At 35.9% G+C, this 15,417-nt stretch overlaps 1 protein-coding gene across 4 annotated transcripts; it reads left to right on the top strand.

Moving 5' to 3' along the window:
- Window positions 1-3,676: 3,676 nt before the first annotated feature.
- On the top strand, window positions 3,677-13,663 carry LOC113696016 (autophagy-related protein 11). Of its 4 annotated transcripts, none has more exons than XM_072055279.1 (6): window positions 3,677-3,793; window positions 4,519-6,024; window positions 7,859-9,527; window positions 10,367-10,584; window positions 12,456-12,669; window positions 13,083-13,663. In XM_072055279.1, the coding sequence occupies exons 2-6, from the start codon at window positions 5,081-5,083 to the stop codon at window positions 13,485-13,487; spliced, it is 3,450 nt and encodes a 1,149-aa protein (XP_071911380.1). In that variant the 5' UTR covers window positions 3,677-3,793; window positions 4,519-5,080; the 3' UTR covers window positions 13,488-13,663. The 4 variants fall into 4 exon arrangements, with proteins under 4 accessions (XP_071911380.1, XP_027071100.2, XP_071911381.1 ...); XM_027215299.2 differs by lacking the exon at window positions 3,677-3,793 and adding an exon at window positions 3,809-4,155; XM_072055280.1 differs by lacking the exon at window positions 3,677-3,793 and adding an exon at window positions 4,220-4,343.
- Window positions 13,664-15,417: the final 1,754 nt, after the last annotated feature.

Raw genomic sequence — 15,417 nt, 5'->3', positions numbered from 1 at the left:
ATTTACTTTTCATAACAACACGCTGTGTTCAACACGTCGTGTATATAGTAGTAGTGCATTTTTCATGTATTGAGTTACTTTTTATTAGTGAAGGTAATCGATTTTGGTGCCTTCATCAATCCCAAATAAACGTTTTCTGTGTTTATTGGTTTCAAAAAAAAAAAAAAAAAGAAAAAGAAAAAGAAAAAGAAGAAAGTAATGGTTCAATAGATGTTGACATTTTATATGAAAAACAACCTCATAGTCCTACTTTTCTCAATATCCAATCATAATTTTCATCGTCTATATTCCCTTCTAATATTTAATTTTCTAGAAACAGGGAAAAACAGAAAGATAACATACGTCCTAAGTTTCATATATTCATACGTACATACATATGTGTGTGTATATATGTATAAAGAATTGATTAATTATTTTAGTCCAATACATGCTTATGATCATGCATGTTTAAATTGTATCACCGGAAGATAATCATCCCAAGCCTTCTTGTAGAAGTAACGATGGCAGATTGGCAGGTCAAACCAGTTACTATTACAGCTACAACAGCCAATAAAGCAAGAAAATTAAAGCCACCAGAGGAACTTGAAAAAATCAAAGAACATCATCCATCAATATAAGTAATGATCCGCTATTGGACGTTTGGGAATTTCATCATGATCAGCTAGCAGAATCGTTCTTTGCAACTATAGATGGCGAATGCCATATTGAAATAGCCGTCAACTCCGTGAACAACCACTTTACCATGATTGTAGATTTCCCAATCCATTATCTTGACGTTACTGCTAGAAATTAACTTTACCGTCATAGAGAGTTTTGACAAGAGAAGGGGCATTCTCAATGTGGAGCCAACAGGGAAAGATTCAGGAATCTTCCTATCTACCTTAAAGGGCACAAAGGTATTGGAGTAAGGTTGTTGTTGGAATGGCAATGTGGCTTTGGGAAACAAAGCCTTTGTCCGTCTGACAAAAGACTGGCAGTCATGTTGGGTCAATTAGGAAGGTGCAGAGGTTAGCAAATGATCCAAGAAATTCCCCATGTTGTGGGTCAATTAGGAAGGTGCAGAGGTTAACAAATGATTTAAATATTCCCCATGACCAAAAACTCCCATTGCGAGAGTTCCTTACCAATGCCCCTCATCTTTAGGACAGATTTGCTAAGGGTAGATTGGGTTGCAAAGCAACGAGGCAAAGAAAAGCAAGATCAACTGATGTGGTTGATTTTCTTGCCATATTGATGTATACAAAATTTTATGTTTGGATTGTCATTTTTTTACAAAAAAATTTTAGTTTTTTCTAAATCAATTTTTCAATCACCTTTTTTATCTTACATATATCAAATTGTTACAGTACATTTTTCTATAAAAACTTCAAGAAAATAACAATCCAAACGGAGCTGATCCTTAGGATCTAGAGGTCCTGAGTTCTAATCATCTTTTCTCTTTTCCGCTTTTAAATTCCACCCCATCCCTGTTGGGAAAAAATAATTTCAAAAAAAAAACCGACAGCTAAAGATGTTGATGCTAAAATGTAATTAACAACTAGTGACAAAAGGGGTTACTCGATCTCGATGGATGACAAATTTTGCCAAGAAGCATGCAGTGGTTTATTTTATTTATGGCTACTGGTCATTATTAAACTTCATTGATCTTAGGATATCAACTTCTAACTCTGATAGTAAAAGGACCAATTCTAATTCTAATAATGAAAGAATTTTGTAGGTATCAGAATTAATCCTAATTCTAAAAGGATTAATTTCAGGGTACCGCAAATCGGCAAATAATGTTGTTACAACCAATCCTTTTTTCTTGAAGGAAATTGGAGGCCTGGAAAATATAGTTCCGAATGTTCGATCAGTGGGTTGAAGTTGGGATTAATTTGATATTCAGATTTAAATTTAGAAAGATAAGAAAAATGAGAAAATTATAAGGGCAAGAAATTAAGTATATGTAATTACCACTGCTCATATTGCCTGGATATGATGCCCTTTCTCTTTCTGCTTTTTTCCCCTTCTTTCCTTGGGAATTAGAACAAGTTAAATTGTATGTACAATTGTATAAATGAGAATTTACAAAGAGTAAATTCTATATATATTGATAGTGTATACATTATTACCATTTGATTCACAACATATGTGCAAAAGTTGAATTTCAAATTCAAATTTTATATAATTGTTATTTATTTAACACTGATAATATATACATTATTAGTGTAGAAAAGATTAATCTATTTACAAATAGTGATGTGCTGATGTTAACAACGATATGAATGGCTCTAGGAAAAAATGGCTCATACTGAAACTTTAACTCTAGTATTGGGGGGTCAAATGTATACAAGTATAAACCTTTAAGAAATAAATCTAGTTTCAAGATTATTGTGGAGGTGAAACAAGAATTTTGTACATTTCCAAGGATCTGTTTGTAAATGTATATTTTTTCAACAAGTGAAAAATTCTGGCTAGCTCTATCCATCCAGAGTTCAATATAAAATTGAAAAACTGTGCGGACACAACCAAACGTTTTATTTGTTCGGGAAAAACAGAGTGTAATCATAATTTCTTATTACCCTATCAATGTGACAACGAGCTCATAAAGATAGAGGTTGAAGTTTAATCAATAGAGGCTATAAAGAAAGTGATTTAATTAGAGTTGCATTTTGATGTAACTAAGCTTGAAAAGCCCTGACAATGAAGAGGACACTTGATGCTGGCATACCATAAAAATTAAATGAATAGGTAAAAGATAAATACTTAATACCCTCTTGATAATTGAAACCGGTGACTTATGAGTTACAAGTGAAACATCTTATTGAACTTATTAAACAGAAAACTAAATACTAGGAAATAAAAGCATACTACTTTATTATCCAAAGGTCATAATAATTGCCTTGATTATTTACTATAAAGCACATCTGTATTACACATTCCATTTTCATGTAATTGCTTTTTTACTTTCTTTCTCAATATTTTAATGGGATGTTGTGTTTTTCTTATTCAAAACATAAGTACATTAAAGCATGGTTAAAAAGATTAGAAGCCGCAAAAAGCAAAAGTATTTAGCTTAAGAGATGAGAAACGTACAATAATCTTTAAAAGAGCATAATAGTTTATTCAAATTAGAAATTTTAAAGCATCTAACTATCTTTTTGTCCTCTAATTTATTCAAAAATGTGTTATAATAACTCTTTTTTTTTTATTGAAAACTCTTCAAAAGAGCATAAATGAATCTTACCCAAATCAAAAGTACAAAGAGAAAAGTAAGACTCCATCCCCGTTGTCTTTCTTAGAAGAGTTTTTAGTACAAAATTATTATAGCACATTCCTAAATAAATTATGCGCTAAGATGACCGTTAGAAAACACGTTTTGAAATTTTTGACTCAACTAAAGTCCTGAATAGAATTATTAACCATCTATCCTTGCCCTTTTTCCTTCTTAGTATCACTTAACCTCAAACTTAAGTACATCCAACCAAAAAAAAAAAAAGGAAGGACTATGACTTACAAATTAGTACTAGATGACAAGTCCGCCTAAAACATACGCGAAAAGTTGATGCAGGTAAAAGGGAACAAAACTGAATTTATGGGGGATGAAATCAAACATTGCACAACTTCATGGGGCAAATAGAAATTACCTTAGAGTATAAAGCATTATACTTTTTACCAAAATTTTAAAAAAAAAATTATGCTTGGAGGCTGGAGCAAATAATTTACCTTCTTCTTCTTCTTCCATGAAAGAAAAGGAAAAGGAAAAAGAGTTGATGATCAGGAAACGTGCATACATTTACACACACACATCATCGTTAGTGCTACTAAACTCCTTATTACTCTTATAAAATATATTGCAATGATTGTAGAAGAAGAGTAAGAGGGTACATGACATTTCCAACATTGGATTGCCATCTGAAATCCTTTTCCTATTCTTCCTAGACTACTGCCCCCAATCCTACCCAAGTCCACCCCCGGCCCTTATAATTCTGATGTGAGAAGGATACTAGGGAAGGAGAAGAAACAAAACACACACACACACACACACACACACAACACGCACTTAATTAATACCAAGATACTACCAAGCAACATCTTCCGCTGCTTCTGCTGGTAGCTCTGTTACCTGTTGGTTAATTGGCTGGTTGGTTGGTTGGTCGTTACTTCCGTCAGAAGGTTCTCTCTTCCCGATACTAGTGTATTAATTATAAAAGAAAAAGAGAAAAGAAATCTTTTTTTTTAATTATTTTTTTTTTATCAAATATTATTGTTCCATCAAGGAAACACAAGCAAGCCCATCTACAGAGCTTACTAGGAAAAGGAGATAGCTTTTCGTGTTAAAACTCTTTCTATGCAAATCCTAAGTAACATTCTCTTTCTTCACGTAATTGGGCTTTTCGTTCTTTCCTTTCTTGGGTCGAGAAAAGTTTGCTTCTTTGTTACTGAATTCGTACGTTTTTAGCCTTGGCTTCGAATTTTGGGTGTGGGTTCTGTTTTTCTGGGGTTAAAGATTGACTTTTTTATTGCTTGATTTTGCAGGAATTGATTGATTTGGATTTGTGGGTTTCGGAAAAAAGAAGTGAACTTTCGTCGGTTAGTAAAAGTTGGGGCTTTTCTAAGAAATTGCGGTTTCAATTGCTAAAAATTTGGGTTTTACACGGGGTTTTTGGAAGTGGTTGAATAATATTTGAGGTTTAATTGGTACAATCTTTGGTGGGTTTGCTGGGATTTTGCTCATTTTGCTGACATCACAGGTGGTTGATTGTTTCTAATCAGGATTTTCTGGAAAATTTTTCTGGAAAATTAACTATAGAAATTGCTATTTCCTCTTGTAAACTAATTGGAGGATTTGGTGGGATTTGAGCTGTTTTTGTTGATTTTATGGTGGATTGTACATAATTGCTGGAGAGCTTTTGATAACATAAGCTTTAAAGGTCTAAAATTGGGGGAACTGTTCATCTGTCTGGGGCTAGTCAGTTGGAGAAGCTGTAACTAGTGTTTTAGCCCTGACCTTAGCTGAACTATTCAATTCGCGTTGTTGCTGTGGTTGTTCTTATTTCTTAGCTGATTCTGATTGTTGCGGTGGAGGGGCAGTTTTACAATGAGTTCAAATGTCACAGAAGGTGTTGTTCAGACGGGCAAGCTTTTGGTTCATATTGCTGAGAATGGGCACTCGTTCGAGCTCGAGTGCGATGAATATACTCTCGTTGAGGCTGTCCAGAGATTCCTAGAATCAGTTACAGGGATTCAGTTTAATGATCAGCTTCTTTTATGCTTAGACATGAAGTTGGAATCTCAGCGGCCCCTTTCTACCTATAGACTTCCGTCTGGTGATCGGGGAGTATTCTTGTTTAATAGAGCAAGAATGAGGAGCAATTCAGAGCCTCCTGCAGATGAGCAAGTTGATATAATTGATATTCCTGATCCCCAAGTGCCGTCCTCCTCCCATAACCGTCACCCCTTGGATGACGCTCCTGACCCTGCTCTGAAGGCCTTGCCATCGTATGAGAGGCAATTCAGATATCATTTTCAGTTTGGAGATGCTATTTATTCCCGTACGCGAGCAAAATTGGATATCTGTGAGCGGCTTTTCAGAGAGCAAAAGGTTCAAGAGAGAGCATTGGAGATTGCTGGTCATAATTTGGATCATTTTTATAGGATGATTCTCCAAAACTATAGGGATTTTGAGAAGTTTTATTCGCAGCAGCATAGAAGGCATGCTAATCTTCTGGCAAATTTTGGAAGAGATATAGAGAAATTGAAAGCTTGCAAGATTTTGCCTGCATTACAAAGTGCTAGCCGCAGGTGCTTACTGGATTTTGTGAAGGAAGAGAACTTGCAAAAGGCTGTGGAGGACTGTAGCAATTCCCACAAGCAATTTGAGAATAAAGTTTTAGACTTTAAGCAGGAGTTTGGACAGCTAAAGCGCAATGCTGAACATTTGTTTTCCAGTAAAGCTTCTTTCCATGTGGGAGAAATCGAAACCACTCTAAAAGAGCACCAGCGGTATATTAATGAGCAAAAAAGCATAATGCAGACCTTAAGGTACTCTCACTGTCCCGTTCTCTCTCAGTGAATTTGTTGGATTTCTATGTGTTTTGTTCCCCAATTTAGTACTGGTCTATAATTTGTAAATGTGTTGCATAATACACTGTCTTACTGATTCCATGAATTTGACATTGACTTTTGGTTATTATAGTGAAATGTCACGATGACTGGTAATGTGTTTGACTTTATTTTGATGGATTTAAACTTATATGTGAGGATGTTTGCATGAAAACTTATTATATCTGGTTCTGATTTTGGCACATGAATGCCTTACGTTGATTTTCCCTGCTGAAACAGCAGTTCTCTAGAAATTTCTTAAAATTTCACCATGACTATTGATGTCTTTGACCTTACTTTTGTTTGATTTTAAACTTATGAGTACGGTCGCATGAAAATTTTATGCATGTTTAGTTCTGATTTTGGCATATTAATCTTTTGCATTGTTTTTTCCTCTTAAACAGCAGTTCCCTTGGAATTTCTAAAACATCACTTTCCTGTCCTATTCTTTCACCGCTTTTAGGTAATGTAAACTTGCCTATGGTGCAGTTTTGAACATCTGAGGCCCTGTGGCCGTGAATGACTTGATTAAGCTGGTTTTTCTCATATAAATAACTTTTTTGATAAATAACTTTTTTGTTAGGTGTTGTAGCTTCAGAGAAATGTGTAACTGTTGTAATTAAATAGCATGGCAAACATAATTTTCAGTAAAAGACATTAGAAGGTCAAACATCTCGACAATGCTTATGTAATCTAGCCAGTAAAAGAATTTGGAAGATCAGGTATTTAAATTGAAGATATTTATACATGCTTTGTCAATAATTGGAAAAAGGAGTTAGCGTTCTGTTGGTACTTTAATGAATTAGAATCTGAAGGTAGGGAGGTTTATATAAAACAAAGGTTATAGTTCTGTGCTATCTTTTCAGCAGGAGCCTCATGTCACAAGTTCAGTGTGTTATTAGGTGAACATTGATGTGGACAAGGACATCAGTTTCTGTAATAGTTCTCTCTTGAAGAAGTCAATTAGACAGAGGTTTTATTTAGATTCTCGGGAATGTCTTTGGAATTAGTTGCATGGGAATATCTTTTTTCTATGGATGGGATATGTTTGTCTCTTTTCAGTGGTAATTTTCTTGATTAAATCCTTGGACACTGAGAAAGAGAAAGTTGGGGTTGGTGGCCCTCCTCAATGGTGCTCCTTAACACAAGCTCCTGAAGTGGGGATTATTTAAAAGTGCTTAAAAAACCTCTTTTTGGTGTTTCAGTTTTTCTTAGTCTACTGTAACCAGAATTTAAGAAAACCAAGACAACACAAATTTGAAAAATTTTAAAATGTTAAGAATGGTATTTTGGCAGTTTCAACAGTGTAAGCTTTGGTCTTTAATTGAAAGAAAGAACAAAGCTGAAGTTGTTGTTGCTCTTCTTTTATATTTGCTAAATACTTTGGTAGGCAGTACTATTTTTTGGCTTAAGCCACATCATTAATTTTTCTTATCCAACTCTAGACAAAGGAAAAATTATTATTATTATTATTATTATTTGTCTCTTTCAATGTGCCAAGGCCTGTTGATTGTTGTATATAAGCATGCTCTATTTTGACGTACATATTGGCACATGCATTTGGAGATTGACTTGGGTGTCTTTTATTCCAATGTTGACCAGGCTGGAATTGATGTTACACTTGTCCTGGATAATTTTTTTCTTATGTCGTATTATTTTCTGTGGTTCTTTAGATTGGTTTTTTATGTTGAGTGGTCTAATGCCTGTACCTTCCCTTTTCTGGTACATGATTTGTTTATATGTCTCCTCTAAATTAATTATCATGTTTGTGCAGGAAAGACGTGAACACTGTAAAGAAGCTTGTTGATGACTCTCTTAGCAGCAAGCTGTCCTCTTCACTTCGTCCCCATGATGCAGTTTCAGCCTTAGGTCCTATGTATGATAGCCATGAGAAGAGTTGTCTTCCTAAGATGCAGGATTGTGAGCGTGCAATATCCAAATTGCTTAATTTTTGTCAGGATAAAAAGAATGAAATGAATGTCTTTGTGCACAAGTACATGCAACAGATAGCATATATACAATACACAATCAAAGGTGTGCGCTTCGAGTTTTCTGTCTTCCAGGAGCTTTTGAAGCGCCAAAGTGACCAATTTGAGCACTTAAGGGTGGTGCATGGAATTGGTCCTGCATACAGGGCATGCCTTGCTGAGGTGGTGAGAAGAAAGGCTACAATGAAGCTTTACATGGGCATGGCTGGACAATTGGCTGAAAGGCTTGCAACCAAGAGAGAGGCTGAAGTAAGGAGACGAGAAGAATTTCTTAGAGTACATAGTTTGTATATACCAAGGGATATACTGACATCAATGGGATTGTATGATACACCTAACCAGTGTGATGTCAATATAACTCCTTTTGACACGAATTTGCTTGACATTGACATTTCAGATGTTGACCGCTATGCTCCAGAACATTTAGTTGGATCACTTTCTAAGACTGAGAAACAGGGGACTTCCAGAGGTTCATTTTCCATGTCAAATGATAGTTCACACACAGCTGAGATTGAAGAAAGTGTCGTGGACTCCCCTGAGAAATTTGATTCTATGGATTTACTTGAAGGTTCAGAGTTGGCAGAGATTGCCGGAACCAGCAAGATGGAAGTTGAAAATGCAAAACTAAAAGCTGAACTCGCTTCTAAAATAGCTATGATTTGTTCAATGAGCCCTGAATTTGATTATGAGTCGCTGGATGACAGTAAACTAGATAGTTTACTGAAAAGTGCTGCTGAGAAGACAACTGAAGCTTTAAATTTGAAAGATCAGTATGAGAAACACCTACAGACTATGCTAAAAACCAAGCAAATCCAGTGTGAATCCTATGAGAAAAGGATTAAAGAACTAGAGCAAAGGCTATCTGATCAGTATCTTCAAGCACGTGAGCTTCCAGCTGATGAGGATACATCCAAAATTACTCAATCGGCTGTGAGGACTGATGATAACAAATCAGAGATAACAGGTGTTGGAGAAACTCATGTGGAACATGCACCGGCTGAAACCATGGATGAGTTTTCCTGTGCATCTAGTTCAACTAATAAAACAGGGCTGCTCTTTAAACAAGGTAAAGCACAAGAAGGATTGGATGATAATATGACGGATTCATCTGGTATGCTGAACCCTCAGTTGGACTCATCAATGATAGATCCGCACCGTGATGAAGGGCATCTTTGTGACAAAGAAGGAAATGATTCATATGCAGGATTATCACTTGCAACTAGCATGGCTGTGAGCATGTCTCAGCCTTCAAATGCCTTGCCTCCTGATATAGCTACTGAACAGGGTTTGGAATGCAAAAAAGGTGCTGATCTTGTACAGGAGTTGCAGGGGGCACTTGAAGAAAAGGCCATTCAACTTGGTGAAGCTGAAAACAAGCTCAAAGCTCTGATAGAGGAAGTGGCAAAACTTGGAAGGGAGTTGGAGATTAGTCGGAAGCTCCTTGATGAATCTCAGGTATTATGTTTGTAAAGTAGATTGCCTTGAAATTTCAGAGTCAATACGGTGACTCCACGAAATATGCTGAATCATGTCCCTGATTGTTGTCTTTTCTTGCTTGTGTTTTGATTTTTCATTCAAATGTATTTTAGAATGTTTCATGGCATTTGTAGAAGGTTCAGCTCTCCCAATAATCTTTTTTTCTCTTTCTCAACTTACCTGCTGTCTGGTAAGTTTTTTAGGACCAACACTTTTTTCTCCAAACTTGGAATACATGTTACTGTAGTGGAGATGGACCTTTCTTCCTGTGCCATGCTAACCTAGGCAAGGAAAACGTAAAGGAATGAGGGCAATCAAAAGACTTGTTTAATGAAACTAGAAGGAAACAGAAATGTTTGATCAATGTCAGTTCACAAAGTATAAGATGGTTGGAAGCATACCTGTCTGGCAAAAATGATTTCGAGGTGATGAGTCTTGACATGGTTTTCTATATCCAAGCTTGGAAGTTTGAGAAGCTTTTTGCTTCATACAGAATTTTGAAATTGATTGAATTGGAACTTTAGGTTACTTATCTTGGGTACAAGTAAGTAATAATTTACGGGCTTCCCTTCAAGGAATATTTTGGGTGTAGCAATACTTTACAGTTGGCTTAGTCTTATCTACCCCCAAAAAGACACCAACACAAAAGGGAAAAAAAAAATCCTCAAAAGAGAATGGAAAGAAAAAAGTTCAATGAAGTGGAATAGAAATAAATTGCTCATGGAAGTATGTGCCTACAACTCTTGGTATTTTCCTCATCTTTTTAATAATTCTTGCTAAAATAATGTTGCCATTATATAATACATGTGCTTTTGCAGATGAATTGTGCTCATCTGGAGAATTGTCTGCATCAAGCAAGGGAGGAAGCACAAACCCATCGTTGTGCAGCTGATCGAAGGGCCTCTGAGTACAGCGCTTTACGTGCTTCTGCTGTTAAGATGCATAGTCTATTTGAGAGGCTGAAAACCTGTGTTTCATCTAGTGGAATAGCTGGTTTGGCTGAATCATTACGTGGTCTATTTCTCTCTTTGGGCAAGTACGTATTCTAATTTGTACTTTTCCTATTGGTACTTATCTTAATATTGTATTAGCTTTCTATGCACCTGAAGTATGCTTAGACTAGGTAAGTCATTATATGCTTTAAACATGCACATTGTTTTCCATGTGTATTGGAATAGAATTTTAGTTTTTTGGGGATTTTATGAAGTTCAGACTGGCTGCATAGTTATTGTTTATCCTTGTTGGGGATATATGAAAACTTGAAAAAGTGAATTTCAGGATAGAAGCCTAATACTATGGTTCTGGAAATGGGGAGATAAATAATGTAATTGTGCAAGCGATCTTTCACTTAGTTGTACCATCTTTGTGTCTTTGCACTTTTTCTTCCTGATGTTGTGTTGGAGAACAAGGATCTTGCCTTTTTTCCTTTTTGTGGGTGCTGCACCATTTTCTTTTGAAGAAACATGATTAAAGGTAATTCCAGCAAGTGGAATGCAAGCATGGCCTTCCGTGATAGAAGGCAAGATATAGGATGACATTTAATTTGGAATTAAGGAATGCTATTCTCTGAAAATTCCAAGAAAATCATAATTTGCTTTTCAACACTCTTTTATGTGACAAGTGGGGCTATTTGTCTCTGGAATCAGTTTGCAGTGTGTGCCCCATGTTGTTAAGGTGTTAACAAGATACATTTTGAGGGCCAGGACCTGGAAACCTTAAAAACAGGAATCAGCATGCTTTTACATTTGACAATATAGACAGAACATGGGATTAGGATCAGCCAGTCTATGCAAAGATACATGAATAATGTTCTCTGCGTGGAAATATTTCAAATGATTGGACATTTCAATTGTCTACTTCTTTTGTGACTCCACAGGATTTCTGTGCTTTATAACTTGATCAAATTATTTGGTAAGCAATTAAAGAAACATTCATTCTGAGGTGTTGAAAGTTTTTTTCTTCAAGGCAGAAGTGTAAATGCATAAAATGAGCTTTTCAAGTGAGCAAAAACACATTATACAAATCCATAGAGCATGGCATATATATGGCTATACTGAAACAGAAAAAAACCTACCAAGTGGTAAGTAAAACAGGCATGAGAAATGCCCCACTTCATCACTATGTCACAGTTTTACTTGGTAAGACACAATTCTCCAGCTTTTGAATAATATATCCAACCTGATAAACAATAGAATTCACTAAATGTTGTTACAGCAGAAATATAGACTGGATCATTCCTACATCTCCGAAATGCAAATATTGTGACTGAATGGGCTAGCCGCCTTATCTGATGTGCAAAAGTATTCAAGCAGGATTGCCTGCTGAACCAATTTTGTTCTTCATGCCATGATTCATATATGTTGGATCTTCCCAAACACAATAGTAGATACAGAGCTCCGATAAAATGAGTGCTGCATAGTTTCCTCTTCAGAACCAGTCAAAACAGAAAGTGAACTAACAATTGGAACACTTCCCTATTTTATTCTGTGTCTGGTACTAAATCTATGCTTACAGATTACCCATCCTTTGCTTATACCGGTTGACCATAGACCCTTGCCCCTTCAGAGCTTCCATAGATTATTAAGGTTGTCTAAATTACAAGAAACACTGCATGGTGATAATATCAGTATACATTGTGAATAGAGTTTTAACCAAGTCTGACTGCCTTTGCCATCTGCCAGTCAGGCCTTTCATTCCCATTGTTGATCTTTCTGTCCTATTTTTGATTTATGTCATTTTAACTACAAGATCCTTGTAAGCTGATTACCATTCATGTGTGTTTGATACCTTCTTTGAGTATAAAATGTAACTGCTTTTATCAGTTGTGAGGAAGCTTTGTGCTTTTATCTATCTTGGCTGTTATAAGTATGATGCTTCACTGAGTTGCATTGTAATTTTGAATTTCAGTTCCATTAGTGAAAATGAAGATGATGGTACTGTGGACTTCCGTGAATGTATCCGTGTACTTGCTGATAAAGTTGGTGTCTTATCAAGACAACGTTTGGATCTGCTTGATAGATATTCAAAAGCTGAAGCCAATACTGAGCAGCTTACTAAAGAGTTGGACGAGAAGAAAGAGTTGGTTAAAACACTCTATGTAAAGCATCAGATGGAGAAGCAGGTAATGATGGTTGATCTTTTATGGTGTGCTTATGACTGTTTTTTAAGGTATCTCACAGATAAAGGTTTTGATAAATTACTCGTGTGCTACGAATGACGATTGAATCATTTTACAATTTAACTGTCCATGCAATGTCACCTAATTGTGAAGTCCCTTGACCTTTGCATTTTAAAACTAAAAGAAGCCTTGTTAGTTTGGAATGTTTATGAAGCTGGATACTTTTATTGTTAGTTTGTCTCAAGTCCAAGGCATCCACCAATTGAGCCTGCACCTCAACCTGGTTTTGGCAGCCAGAGGAACTGTGCGGTTTTGGATCTCTTGACTTTACACCTAGTTAGAACACACGCTATCTGAGAGAGACCTATTTTCTGTAAATTTTCTTCTTTTGCTTGACGTGTAACTGTTCGTAGCAGGCAAACAAAGAGAAGATATCTTTTGGTCGATTGGAAGTACATGAGATTGCTGCTTTTGTTCTCAACTCTGCTAGGCATTATGAGGCGATAAACCGAAACTCCTCCCATTATTACCTTTCTGCAGAATCTGTGGCCTTGTTTGCTGACCACCTTCCAAATCGCCCTACCTATATCGTAGGACAGATTGTGCATATTGAAAGGCAGTCCGTAAGATCTCCACTTCCGACCGGTGATCAAAATAGAGATCGGCTGGATGTACTGACCTCTGACGCAGGATCCAATCTTTTGACCTTGAATGCAGGATCAACTTTAAACCCTTATGGTCTTCCTGTTGGCTGTGAATACTTCGTAGTGACAGTAGCTATGTTACCTGATACAACCATTCATTCGCCCTCTCCTTCCTGATCTTGCGAATGGCAAAAATTTGACATGATGGAAGACACTAAGTGTAAATATATAACTTGACATTTGAATCACTTCTTAGTGATTCTAACTTGGTTTTACTTTTGTACAGCAATTGATCAAAATTCATCCAATCACCTTGTAAATAAGATGACTGACTCTAAAGATGCAAGCTTTTATATGCATGTTCTTTACTTGGGTCTTTCTGTCGGATGCCAGTCTGCTGAAGCTCGGATATGTTGGGTAAATACTCCTCTAGGGGAACTTTAAAAAAAAAAAAATGCCCATTTTCATTGCTTGTCATGTAAACTGCTGTTTGGAATATCCCATGAAGTGGTGATATATAGCGTCGAAGGTGAGTTCAGGCAGAACTGCATTCCCTCTTCAGTTCTGAAAGTGAAAGATCATACGCACGTGTTCTGTCTTTAATAAGTTTGCTCTTTTTACTGTGATTTCGATTTGCATCAAGATGAAAAGGGATGGATCCTTCCAATCCAAAAATTACTTGGGGGCGTCGAGTGCTTTGATTTTTTTTCTAACATCTCAAAAGTGCCAACAAACCAAAGTTATCTATTTTAACCTGAACATTTTTTGCTTTTTACTGCTTTTACTATTTAGCACTCTTTCCCTCTTCTCCTCGTGTCCCATAGTAAAGAACTGCTATTGTGTTTATGTTAACAATCATCATATTTTCTACTGCAAACATAAACACATACCAACGCTTTTATTACCTACCTATGGTTACTTGACAACTACTTGCTGCAACTGTTATTGGTCTTCGTTTATTAGTTATTACATACATACATACGTACGTATGTACGTCCGTACATATGTGTGTGTAAAAGAATTTAAACTTTGATTGTTTGTGACTTATAATTCTCTAGTTTCTTTCATTTCTCATCATAGGAGTTTAAAATGACACTGCTAGTGTGCAGAGGATGAATGATTAGCTATCTTTTCTTCTTGAATTACAATCAACGCATAAATTACTCCTTGTGTAAGTAAGATTATGAAGGCCTGATTAGGAATCCACCCGAGAAAGGGCAGTACCTGTTAGGTTGTAACTAAAACTTTTCCAAGATGAATCTCTTAGAAAACTTTGTGGCAGATTACTTAATTTCTTTTACTATTGAGCTTGCCACCACTATTTATAACTAGCTTGCTGAGATGATGGAAGAGCGATATAGCCATTCCTATTTCTGGATTTTTCTTGCACTCCCATTTTAGATACAGATAGCAATACTGAGACATTTTGCAAAATCCTATGATAAGTAAAACAGCCATTGAGGTAACAATACAGCTTAATTACTTCCAAATTAGGGAACGAAGACAAGAACCAACGACTATACTGTCCACGCACCATAACACGATTACATTCATTTCAAGTTTCTACACTCTACAATGAAATCTTTCTTAGCTCTCGAAACAAAAAATCCTATGCATTTTCAACTCAAGGCCATGGTTGAAAAATCTTATGAAACGTTTATTGAATTCTCTGAGGATCCTGGATTCAATTTGTATTGGGTTTATACTAAGATTTCATGATCGGGCTCATATTAATACTGCTACAAGTACTATTTTTGTGTTTCTATGTTAAGAATGTTTTATGTAGTTATTAGGTACGAATGATATATCAACGTATTAATGAGATATGATAAGTTTTGTAAAATTAACTCGCTTTCATTTTGATAACTACATTAAGTAGCATATTGCTCGTGGAATGCCCAAGAATCATTTATTTTAGTTTACCAAATAACCAAACCAAAAAAAAAAAGGCTTTCATTAAATATCAAGGAAATAGTACATATGTGGAGGGATCCATTACCTCCAAACAAATATATCTAAATTTGACAGTATCAGCATTCAGCAAGAACTAGTACCCAGAAAAAGTAAATTAACCAAATCACTATCAAACGTAAAATGATATATCTAC

Source organism: Coffea arabica, chromosome 6e, assembly GCF_036785885.1.
Source record: "Coffea arabica cultivar ET-39 chromosome 6e, Coffea Arabica ET-39 HiFi, whole genome shotgun sequence".
Lineage (NCBI taxonomy): Eukaryota > Viridiplantae > Streptophyta > Magnoliopsida > Gentianales > Rubiaceae > Coffea > Coffea arabica.
The sequence above is the reverse complement of the archived record's forward strand: the minus strand, read 5'-3'. Positions and strand labels throughout refer to the sequence as shown.

Excerpts from the sequence above, each read along its gene's own strand:
- LOC113696016 (XM_072055279.1), top strand. The coding sequence starts at position 5,081 with ATGAGTTCAAATGTCACAGAAGGTGTTGTTCAGACGGGCAAGCTTTTG. Across the intron at positions 6,025-7,858 it reads AGCATAATGCAGACCTTAAG|GAAAGACGTGAACACTGTAA; the intron begins GTACTCTCACTG and ends ATGTTTGTGCAG. Across the intron at positions 10,585-12,455 it reads CTATTTCTCTCTTTGGGCAA|TTCCATTAGTGAAAATGAAG; the intron begins GTACGTATTCTA and ends TTTGAATTTCAG.